We start from the raw sequence: 12,751 nt of genomic DNA on the forward strand, positions 1-12,751 counted from the left end.
ATACCTATATAAGCCTACATTTTAAAAGTTAAGTGACTTGAAAAAGCTCATACTGTCCTTTCTGCCAGTATGTTTAAATGAATAATATTCTGGTAAGAATCCAATTATCAAAATTGACTCAGGAAGATGTAGAAAATCCAACTTTATTCAATAGACATCATCCTGTGAAATTAGCCAAAAAGGAAACTGACTTCTTAGCCCATGTGAAACACATATTTGACTGCAATTGACTAGAATGGTAAAATGGTTCAGATCTTCCTCACCATGGTGGCTAGTGAAAATTCCATGAGTCGTGCTCCTAAAATTTCCTTGCACAAGAAAACCTAACGACATTTAATTTATCTACATTTAGTTATTGTCTGCTTGTAATAAAGACTTGCTGGTATTTGAAAATGTTAACACTTCAGTTCCTTTAACAGAAAAATATTAGAGAATGACATCTAGTGCAGATCTCACTTTAGACATGATGAAACAAAAGCCTAGTTTAAATGACTAGTTTATGCCTAAATTAAATGCCTAATGTGAATGCCTAAATTAAAAGTCTAGTTTAAAAGATGCTATACAGAACTGATTCACAGCAGCTGATAAAAGAACCTTGGTTCAATAACATCACCAAATCATTGCTATCTCCTCTCCAGCTACGAACCGTAAGGGCAATGGGGGTAGTGGGGGGAGCGTGAGAAAGGGTCACAAGATAGGCATAGCCAACTCCACTGTCCCTGAGGGCTGACTCATGAAGCCAACTCTCTCCTTTGTGCAGGAAAGTGTCGTTCAAACATTTAGGAGGGGGCTGATGCCTGCAAACATAATTTCATATCACCAACAGATACCTGACTCATCTCCTCAATCCTCTGCCCCTTCATACCATGGAAGAGAAGGAGAAGCCATCTCAGAGACAGAAACCAAGACATTGAGATGAAATGATTTAAAAAGAGCTTAGTGCAAAAATACGAAAAGCCTACAGTTAACCAACAAGGCAGGGTGTTTCTGCTCATCTAAGCTGAGGCAAGATATCAACATCTAGATATCTATCATTTTTCCTCTCCATTTTTTTTCTTTTTTCCGTTGAGTGTCTTGTAAGGGTTGAGCAACAGATATACGCTAGCAAGTGAAACAGATGCTACTTTAAAGTGCGTATGGTCTATGAAGGAAGTGGATCATAAAGAGCTCAAATGACATATAGAGTGACAAGTTCAGATAAAGGCCACAACAAATATAAGTAGGTTCTAGTGCCATAAAACCATGGGGTGCAGAAGCAAAGTTCCTCCATAATCTTTCAGAGAAGGGCACGAGGGCCAGCATCTCCAGGAGGAGACGTTATCTATCAGTCCAAGTGCAAATATGGAAATTTTTTTTAAATTGTGCAGTAAAAGACCAGCTTGTAGAAATGCCCTAAAGTGAGGCCGAGTTTGGTGGCTTGAAGAACATCAAATAAAAGGAGAATGCGTGTAAGACAGTGAATGAAGGTAGAGGGTGAGGAACCAGATGAGAGAGATGCAGAATCCAATCCTTATGGAATTGTAGGCCCTGGTGAAGAGTTTGCATTTTATTCTGAATGCAATGAAGAACCATTGAATGGTCTCAGGCAAGGAAAAGGCATAATGAGACATGTTTCCCAAAGATTATTCTGGCTACTTGTGAGGAAAAGGTGGGAAATATGGCCACTGCATATAACCAACCAAAACCAAACATCCTTTATTCTATCTTTATGTTTCTACACTCATATTATATAATCAATAGAAACAAAACGTGGCTAATACCCTGTCTTTCTTATTTAGACGGAGTCAATGTCTAACCTGCTGCCAAGTCATGCAGGTAATCACCAAAGAACTCTACTCTAGTGGCCCTAAGAGGTGTTAGTTCTAGTGGGGCAGAGACTCTGGAAGTAATCTCAGAGAAAAAACGAAACAACAACAACAACAACAAAAAAAACTCTGATATGCTCTGTTCTTACCGTTTTCTTTCGTCATCTGGGTTTCCTTTCTTGGGCTTCTTTTGATTCTCTCCCAGGCAACTATATGGAAACACATAAGAAAAAAGAGAGATTGTTACTGCCCTCCACATTTTTTCACCTTCTTCTCTAACTTTCTGTACCATTAAAACAAAACCTGCCTTTTCTTTTTGACAAACTTCCCTTTCCTTGAAAATCAATAAGCAGTCACAGATAGAATGCATTTCAGAAATTAACCACAGAGACCAGGCCTCTGGCGGGACAGAATGCCCACAGTCTGACTTTTGATTCTGTCAGTCTGAAGATTTACTGTGACCCGACATGCAAACTTCCTGAATCTCCAGAAGACATGAGAGCTCCCAAGAAGCTATAAAGACCTTAACAACAGGGAAGTGTCACTTCTGCAACAACCTGAGGCAAGATGATCTGCTTGTACACACCTTTGTGGACTATGAGGACTGTCAGTCTTGGCCCACTGAACCAGAGCAAGCTTCTCTGGGCCCTGCTGCATGTGGGCATCCATGTGCAGGTAAGACATTGGGATCTTTACATACATTCAGGAAAGCTGATTTTTTCATATTATTCTTGGTGTTTTGCCATCAATTATCATCATCTTTACGATAATCAGGCAAACACTAAATGATGAAGTGAGGGAAATCAGGTGATTTGCATGGTTAACGCAATAGTTAGCAGCTTGTGTTTGTGACTTGGTTAATCAAACTTTCTACTCCACCAGTTGTCCAAACATTGCGTTTCCTTGATGGTTCTCTTTTCCTCTATTATCACATCTGCAGCACTGGTCTATCCTTCTGCTTCTAGGTAGCTTTGCATGTAAGAGCCTCACCTCTGCTTACCAGCAGTATTCAGGGAAAGCATTTCGAACCAACGCTGAGAAAGTGCCTTCCCTGAATAGAGCTCATATGTATATGTTCAAGAAACATTGCTAGGTATCAACACACAAGGCCACTAGGCAAAGAATATATTTGTTAAATATAAAGGAATAGCAATTTACAGAGGTGGGGGCTTTTTATAGAATCAGTTGCTGATGTAGAGATTTTGTGTAATAGTCACAATCACAGTCAAATATGGATGTAATGTTTATTTAATAGGGTAGATTGTAAATCAGGTAAAAAGTAATTTAAGTGTCTCCTTTTTTCCCCTTTTCCTGGAATCCAGTTTTCTCATGATTCCATCTTCCTAAACTGGTCAATAAAGAAAGAATTTCATAAAATAATTGTCCTCGGGGTTATTAGTGATTCATTGACTTACACATCTAAAGGATGTTTGTATTTTAAAGTTGAAAACAAGACAGGAAAGTATTTAACATCAGTAGGGACCTAACTGGAATTCCGCATCATTAATATTACTGAACATAGCTGGATACTAAATTCTACTGTGAATAAAGTAAAAAGTGTTTTTCTTAATCCAGAGGAATTCAGATAATATCAGGCCATAGGTGATGTACAAAAATTTGTTCACCAAATTAATAAATCAACTAATACTCTATTGTTTTTAAAAATAGGTATTTTATTAAGCTTTAAGTGTACCTTGGCCAAAGAATTAAGATTATGAATAATTTTTTATACCTTCTGTGTTTTTTCTTCTTATTTTTAAACTTTCTAAATGTTGGATGTTGACTTATGGCTTCATAACTCCACAAAGAAAGTCTTAATAAACATCCCCCAAAATCAACAATTTGCACATGATTTCTCCAACTATCAAGCAGTAAAATTAAAACCCAATAAGCTATAACCAAAAGTATACATGTCTAGGCATAAGTAATATTCTAAATAATCCTTATGTTAAAGAGGGAATCATAAAGGAACTTTCTAAAAACACAGAATAAAATTATAATGCAAGCTACACAAGACTATTTGAAGGATAAAGTTAAGTGTGAAGAAAATAGCTTGCTAAAATACATTCATAAGAAAACATAAATGACTAATAATGACAAAGTAAGCATTTATCTTAAGAAGTTGGGAGAAGAAAAAGGAAACAAGAAAGTTGTGGGTAAAAATAAATATGACAGGAACCAAATCTTAGGAAAGAATAATATCAGTAAGACAGCAAAAGTCTGGAAAGACCAACTAAAGAAATAGGGAATGGAGACAAAAATATAATGAAAACAGAAAGTTCAGAATAAGTATTACAGACATAAAACAAGCATGATGAAGAATTATGTATAATAAACATGATGGCTTAAAATGAATAATATTTGGAAAAAATGAAATACAAAAACTAACACATGAATACCATCAATAACAAAAAAATCCAGCTTACACAGCTGCATACACAATTTACCAAACTTCAAGTGACAAATATATTCTCTCATATATAAGATGTTCCAGAAAGTAGAAAAATGTGAAATGATGCCAACCCATTTAAGGAGATTGGTAAACTTTCATTTCAAATTAAATAAATCAAATTTTAAAAAATCACAGGTCCAACTCAATCATGAAAATAGATGCAATAATCCTCAATAAAATGTAAGTTAACTAAATCTAAAACTATAGTAAAATTGCACACATCACAATCAAATGAGATTTCTCCCAGAAATTAAAAGATAGGTAATTAGCAAAAATATTTATTAACGTAATTAACCACTTTAGAAGTCTAAAAGAAGAATCATGAGGTTATCTCAATAGTTTAAAACTGCATTTGATAATGTTTGGTCCTTATTAACAATAAAACCCCTCAGAAGAGCTGGGCGCCGTGGTGCATGCCTGTAATCCCAGCTCCTTGGGAGGCGGAGGCAGAAGATCACTTGAGGCCAGGAGTTCAAAGCTGTAGTGCACTCTGATTGCATCTGTGAATAGCCACTGCACTCCAGACTGAGCCACAGAGTGAAATCTCATCTCTACATACTTTTTTAAAAAGTAGAATCTCCTTATTTTGATAGAGGCAATATGCCAAAAACATAAATGCCAAATATAAAATGTCAAAAATATACAGCAACCTTAATAAAAACAATTTAGAAAAAAGTTATTATGATCAGTTACAAGACAATGATGCCTAAGAATTCTGACATTGTTAAACATAACTATGCTATAAAACATGATAAAGGTACCTATAAGATTTGTAAGAAACGAAAAAAGAATACAAAAATCTTTAACTTCATAGATGATCTATTAACTATGTAAACCCAGTAGGATTAAAAAGCCATGAAAAAAAATGAGAAATTCAACAAGGCTAGTGGATACAAAGTCATCTTGCGAAATTCAATAACATTCCAACAATAACAGGCTAGGAAAAAATGTCATTCATAGATTTATTACCATTGCATATGGTATCTAGAAATCTATCTAACAAAGAATAAAATAAAAACAAAAAATTAAAGCTCTATTAGAATGCATTAAAGAAGATTTGAATAAATATAGTTATAAATAATTGTTTTGATTGGTGTATTAATAGTATATCTGCATAAACCAGGTGCGGTGGCTCACACCTGTAATCCCAGCACTTTGGGAAGCCGAGGCAGGTGGATCACGAGGTCAGGAGTTCAAGACCAGCCTGGCCAATATGGTGAAACCCCATCTCTACTAAAAATACAAAACTTACACGGGCATGGTGGTACGTGCCTGTAGTCCCAGCTACTCGGTAGGCCGAGGCAGAAGAATTGCTTGAACCCGGGAGGCAGAGGTTGCAGTGAGCCTAGATCATGCCACTGCCCTCCAGCCTGGGTGACAGAGCAAGACTCTATCTCAAAAAATATATATATAAAATAATATAATATAATATATATTATATATGATATATATTATTATATATAATAGATATTATAAAATCTATTATATATTAATATTATATATTAAATTAAATATATAATATATATAGTGTATCTGCATAAACATAGAAGAATTTGCAAATAGATCTCTATATTCACAATGTTATCTGAATCCAAATTCAAGCTGGCACTTTTTATACAATACACAAATTCAGAATTTGTGTATAAATTTATATGGGAGGATAAAGTCTTCAAAGAACTAAATCAATTTTGAAATAAAGACTAAAGAGAGTATGTGATGGACACTGCCCATGGGCGACGTCAACATTTATTTCACCCTATTGCTAGTCAGAGGCTAGAAAGCAGCAGCTACCTCCCCCAGACTCATCTGCAGCCAATTATCAGGCTGCAGATTAGGTACTGCCCAAGGTAACAGGCCTCTGACAAGCAGGGTCAGAGCAACAGGAGCCTCTCTGCATCTGTGTTCTAGAGGACATTCTCCAGTCTTCTCTCACACCACATCTGTGATCCAAATGATTGACACACACCAAGGTGACTCCTTGGGAATGCATTTACTTTCACTGAATTTCCTCTTCATTTTGGTTGTTCCTGATGAATTTCAGCTCTTTACCATCTCTTTGTTGGGTCTCAGAAAATGATACTCAAAAATAAAAGCCTCAGAAGCAGCTCTCTGTTTCTCCTGCCCTCCCCTCTGTGGCAACTCTTTCCTACCCAGGGCTAGCCATAGAAATTAGAATCCCTCTTCCCCAAGGTGATTGATAGAAACCAGAACCTCTTTTCCCCAAAGCCAGCCATAAAATTAGTAAGATGACTCTAACTTTCCCTCTATCTTTCTGTGTAAGAACCGGCCATAAAGACATTATCTGACCTACTTTGTTTGACTGTAGGTCACAAGCCCCCATTCCAGAGAGTGTTCTGCCGCATACCCGTAAGTAAGGAATGCTGTATAGAGAGGTCAAGAAGAATCGAAACAGAACAAGACTTGCTGGGATTTTCCACTCTGTCTATTAGCATTAGGTCATATCCTTTTTGTCCAATCATATTTCTACATGGCTATCCAAAATTTATTGAACCTAAGCATAGAAATGGACAGTTTCCTTTGCATCTTTGGGTCTTCATTCTGAGGTTCCTGTGTCACATAAAACAATGATCAATAAATTTGTATGCCTTTTGTCCTATTAATCTGCCTTTTCTCAGCTGATTTCAGAGAATCTTCAGGGAGCAAAGGGGAAGTTTTCCTTTTGTCCCTGCATCTTCTTTGGTATATTTTAAGAGGTTGTTGTCTACTTCTCTCTGTGTCATTCCTCCATACTCACTGAGCATAGACATTCCTTCCTAAAATACATGCCACATTGCATTTTTCTCCAGCTTATAAATGTTCACTGCTTTACCACTTTCTACGCACCTTTGAAGGCCCTTCATTATCAGACCCCCAACTTCATTCTCAACTTCTTCTGCTACTGGAGTCATCTCTGAACAATATGCTCCAATTATTGACAGTAATACCGTATACTTGAAACTCATACATTTTCACAGGTTGTCCCTTCAGCTTGGACCATCTTTTCCTGCTTTGTAAGTCTGCCTAACATTTACAGCACAATCCAAATGGCAATTCCTCAAACAGGTCCTTCCTTCCTGCTATCCCAAATCAGAATTCCTTTCCTTCCTTCCTTTTATTTCTACATTTCGTTGTTTGTGCTTCTACCTAGAACACATTAGCACCTGCTGTATCTTAAAAAGAAGCCATTGTGGTGTAATGGAAATGACAGATGACTTCACATCATAAATTACATGTTAGATTCATAATTTTATAGCAAAGGCAACCTTGACATGTTTTAATTCTCTCTCAATTTTAATTATCTGAGCCACGTAATGTCTATTTTTTTAAAGCTGAGTCAGAGTGATTAAGTACGATGTTCTTTGAAGGGGCCTATCCATTTTTAAAATTTGCTTCCATATCCATTTTCCTTCCATGTTTAATTTTTTCTTGCAACCAAGACCATTGTCTTACCTAGGCTTTCCATAAATATTGGTTAACTTTAAAAGAAGGGAAGCAGTTTTTCTTTAGGGTAAATAATTGAATTTATCTCTTAGCACAATTGTGTCATTTTTCCTCCATCTACTCCCAGACTCATGCTCATCCTGAATTTTGATGGGCCTTCTCCATCCATGAACCCTTAAGCATTTTTTTTCTTTTTTGAGACAGAGTCTTGCTCTGTCGCCCAGGCTAGAGTGCAGTGGTGCTTTCTCGGCTCACTGCAAGCTCCGCCTCCCGGGTTTATGCCATTCTCCTGCCTCACTCAGCCTCCCGAGTAGGTGGGATTACAGGTGCCCGCCACCACACCCGGCTAATTTTTTGTATTTTTAGTAGAGACGGGGTTTCACCATGTTAGCCAGGATGGTCTCGATCTCCTGACCTCGTGATCCACCCGCCTGGGCCTCCCAAAGTGCTGGGATTACAGACATGAGCCACCGTGCCTAGCCCCCCTTAAGCTCTTTAACAAACATGAATTTACTGAAAGACTAAATGAAGACGTCAAGGGACAGCTGAACTATTTAACCTGGTGAAAGGAGACGGCATGAACCATCAGCTGTGGGGAAGACAAACTGCTGCCTCATAAAGACAGCTTCTCTGACCTATTTTGTTTGACTATAGGTCATAAGCCCCCATTCCGGAGAGTGTTCTGCCCCATATCTGTAAGTAAGGAATGCTGCACAGAGAGGTCAAGAAGAATCTAAACAGACAGAACGAGACTTGCTGGGATTTTCCACTCCGTCTATTAGCGTTAGGTCATATCCTTTTTGTCCAGTCATATTTCTACGTGGTACTCACTGGAGCACAGGAGTGATATGATGAGAGTTTTGCCTTGGGTCTATTAATGTAGTCACATCATATGCAAGATTGTCTGGAAGGGGACTGGGAGAGCGGACAGAGGAGTGGGATGCTGTAGAGCCCATCATTTAATATTAAGCAAGATGTAAGAACAATAATGCGTGTCATCTGAATACATTCTACATATTATGAAGTATTGGAAGAGTGTAAGGCTAAACATTACCAAAAAAGGTGTGACTAAAGTCAAAAGCATTCAAATGCATATCCTGCATCCATAATTTGCAAGGACCTGACTGTTCATTCTCATACCAACCCACAAAGCTGATGGATGGAAAGTTAAGCTCTACACCCACATGAAGAAAAAGAGAAGCAGAAAAATTCAAGTGACAATTGTGTAGGGTTGCCAGATGAAATACAAGATGCACTGCTAAATTTGAATTTCAGATAAACAATGAATAACTTTTTAGTAAAGTACAACCCATGTTATAATGCCCAAAATATTATATGAGGGACATTCATACTAAAAAAAAATGTTTTTCTGGAATCTGAATGTGACTTAGCATCCAGTATTTTTGTTTTCTACATCTGGCAACCTATCATGTTTCCAGAGTAAGGCAAGAGAAGGAGTCAACTGGGCATCACTGTGCACTCCTAGAGGATGCTGTCTTCAGGCTCAACCTTCTAGAAGCACAATGTACCTCACCATTACAAATGCATATGTCCAGTCTCCTTATCTCTGTTCTCTTTGTCCCAAGAAAGGCAGCACCAAGAGTCAAGACTCACCTGAGTCTTCGCAGGAGGTAATTTCCCATCTTTTCACAGTGACTCGGTTTCTCAGCTCCTGAGTTTCACTCCACTTGAAGTTCTGACCAAAGCACCAAGAGGAAAATGCATGAGGCAGGACGTTGCATCTGACCACGGGTTCGTGCTCCTGCCAACCACGAGCTGCCAGAGGCCTGCGCATGATAGAGAAGGCAGGAAGAGCTCGAAAGGGGAGGCGGAAAGGAAAATGTGAGTGTGCGTGTGTGTGTGTGTCTGCACTCATACACACACACGTGGGCATACAGTGGGAAAAAATCAGACTGAAACATGAGAGTGAATCTATCACTCCAGGTTCACTTTGCTCTCAAGGAAATTCTAGTATTGCAAGATGAAACAAGGTAAGGACTTCCCTATTCCTCCAAAATGAGCATAATAATAAGATTACACAAGAATGGCAATAAGAGAGTTGCATTTTTGCTGGAATAAAAGTGATTAATCTGGATTCATGATTTCTTAGGCAAACTGTTCGTTACAGAGATCTGAGATCTCAAGATTCCAAATATGTTGTCCTCTTCCAAACATACAAAGAGAAAGCCTCTTCTTGGGGAAAAGAAAAAAACAACATTAGAAATAAAATATCTCTTTGTGGCTCTAGCAATGATAATCAGATCAAATGTCAATAGCCTTTCCTCAGAGGTCTGATACTTCCAAAGACAAGATGGGAACGAAAAAGGGAAAAAAAGGATGAGAATAGAAGGTTATCAAAATTATTTGGGGTAGGTTAAGAAGCCATTGTTCTGGTTGTCAGCTCAAAGACTAACATGACAATGGGGAAAATGCAGGGCCTGGAAGACCTGTTGCCAGCATCTGGTCCCCCACTTCCTCCCCTACACTGCCCACCAGAGCCACAAAGCACAAGCTGGTTCTGGTGATAATTTCAAGGCCACAATATCAGCGGCAGGAGATTAGCTAACAGCTGACTCTGAGCAGTGGCTGTCAGGAGACTGAAATCGCTTATTCATGATGTCTCCTGCTGAAGGATTTACACCACAGGTGGTTGATTTTCTTCAGCTTCCAACGACACAAAATCTATTTGCTGAAATCAGAAACTATATGCTCACCTATTCCAACTCTTTTTTTCTCCCAATGAGGAAATCAGGACTGAGGAAGTTTAATTGACTGTTAACCAGTGGCAGAACTCAGGACTCTGGAGTGCTTTATCATTATTTATAAGTTTTGTATTATTTATTTATCGATCATAAACATGAGAAAACTATATTAGAAGCAGGAATGTCAACACCCCATTTCAGATTTATGATTTGTCTAATTCCTATTTGACAACCTATGTACCAAAGTGCTGCTTCCCAAACTTTCTCATGTAAGCAAATCACCCGAGGATCCTGTTAAAATGCAGATTCTGACTCTTTCAAACTGGGATCAATATTCTGCCTTTCTGACAAGTTCCCAGGTGATGCCACTCCAGCCAATCCATGGATCAGTAAAGGCACTAAGAAATGTGATCCACCATTGCTGTCCTTGACCAGAAACACGGCATCACTGAGAACTTATTAGAAATGCAAATTCTCAATATCCACCTAAAACCTGCTGAATCAGAAACTCTTGGGGGTGGAGTCCTCCTGTTCCCTACTAAAATTTGAGAGCTACTGAAATAAATCTTTGTTTCTCTTATCTGATTACTCACAAATAAGCTCATTAATCCTCAAATGCTCAAGTAAGTAGGTCCATGTTAGTTTTTAGTCACTGAATGACAGAAATGTGGTAACATGAAAGGTTTCCATTTTTTCAGCACCTCTAACTCCCATTCTGTCCCATCCTAGCATAAATTGGTCTGGTAAACAAATCTCCTGGAACTCACGTTCTCCATCTGTAGAATGGATAGGAGCTACGTGAAAGGGAATCTCAGTAAGCCGTAGGTATTCTGCCATTATTATGGCGATGGCTGCTGTTTGAGAACAAAGACATGCACAATATTCAACTTGATTTAGATTCTCAATGCCATGTAGAAAATTAAGTACAAATAAGAAAAAATAAAATATTTAAATAACCCAGAATCCTACTACCCTCAACTACCTTCTTGTGCTTTTTCGTTTGTTTGTTTTTGTCTTTGAGACAGGGTCTTGTTCTGTTGCCCAGGCTGGAGTACAGTGGCATGATCAGGGCTCAGCTGCAGCCTGTACCTCCCAGACTCAAGCGATCCTCCCTCCCCATCCCCCAAGTAGCTGGGACCACAGGCGTGTGCCATCACACTATGCTAATCTTTTTTTTTTTTTTTTTTTATTTTAGTAGAAACAAGGTCTTGTTACATTGCCCAGGCTGATCTCAAACTCCTGAGCTGAAGCGATCCTCCTGCCTTGGCCTCCCAAAGTGTTGGGATTACATGCTTGAGCCACCACATCCAGCCCCCTTGTGAATTCTGATGCACACATTTATCATCCTTGCTTTGTGAAAACAAACATGCACCCACTGATTTAAAAGTTTCCAAAAATAGGATCATCCTTTGCACATAAGTGTTATCATGCCATTATATACATTTTAAAGACCATTTTCGGCCGGGCGCGGTGGCTCACGCCTTTAATCCCAGCACTTTGGGAGGCCGAGGCGGGCGGATCACAAGGTCAGAAGATCGAGACCATGGTGAAACACCGTCTCTACTAAAAATACAAAAAATTAGCCAGGCGTGGTGGCGGGCGCCTGTAATCCCAGCTACTCGGGAGGCTGAGGCAGGAGAATGGTGTGAACCCAGGAGGCGGAGCTCGCAGTGAGCCGAGATCGTACCACTGCACTCCAGCCTGGGTGACAGAGCAAGACTCGTCTCAAAAAAAAAAAAAAAAAAAAGACCATTTTCTCAGCCAGGTGTGGTAGCATGTGCCTGTAGTCCCATCCACTTGGGAGGCTGAAGCAGGAGGATTGCTTGAGCCCAGGAGTTCGAAGCCGTAGTGTGCAATGATCATGCCCGTGAATAGCTACTGCACATCAGCCTGAGTGAAACCCTCCCATCATTGGACAAAACAAAACAAAACGAACAAACAAAAATTTATTTTATTTCTTTCCTAGCTTTGTTGATATACTGACATATAAGAAAGTGAATATAATTAATGTACATAATTTGATGAGTTTGGACACATGCGTACATTTATGCTGCCATCACCACAGTCAAGGTACGAAAGATATCTATCATCTCCAACAGTTTCCTTGTATCTCTTTGTGATTTTTTCTTTTTTGTTTTTGTAGTAAGAACAATTAACATGAGATCTACACTCAAAGAATTGTTAAATACACAATACCTTATTTTTAACTAGAGATACTATGCTGTAACAATCAGAGTGAAAAGGCAACCTATGGAGTGGGAGAAAATATTTGCAAACCATTTATTTAATAAGGGGTTAATTACCAAAAAATTTAAGGAACTCACACAACTCAATAGCAAAAATAACTAAAT

General features: G+C 38.6%; 1 protein-coding gene across 5 annotated transcripts in view; it reads right to left on the reverse strand.

Annotated features, from left to right (window-relative positions):
* The window catches only part of GCSAML (germinal center associated signaling and motility like), a 58,014-nt gene that overhangs the window by 18,146 nt on the left and 27,117 nt on the right, over positions 1–12,751 (reverse strand). For 2 of the 5 annotated variants that reach the window (XM_012506475.2, XM_012506476.2), the window contains one exon: positions 9,313–9,485. The exons of 1 other annotated variant lie outside the window; for it this stretch is intronic. In XM_012506475.2, coding sequence (XP_012361929.1) covers positions 9,313–9,341 — 29 coding nt within the window. In that variant the 5' untranslated portion in view covers positions 9,342–9,485. Of the gene's footprint in view, positions 1–1,954; positions 2,015–9,312; positions 9,486–12,751 lie in introns of all 5 variants that reach the window. 2 more of the 5 variants (XM_004088012.2, XM_012506473.2) reach the window with 2 other exon arrangements.

The sequence above is a fragment of the Nomascus leucogenys genome, chromosome 5, assembly GCF_006542625.1.
Source record: "Nomascus leucogenys isolate Asia chromosome 5, Asia_NLE_v1, whole genome shotgun sequence".
Classification (NCBI taxonomy): domain Eukaryota; kingdom Metazoa; phylum Chordata; class Mammalia; order Primates; family Hylobatidae; genus Nomascus; species Nomascus leucogenys.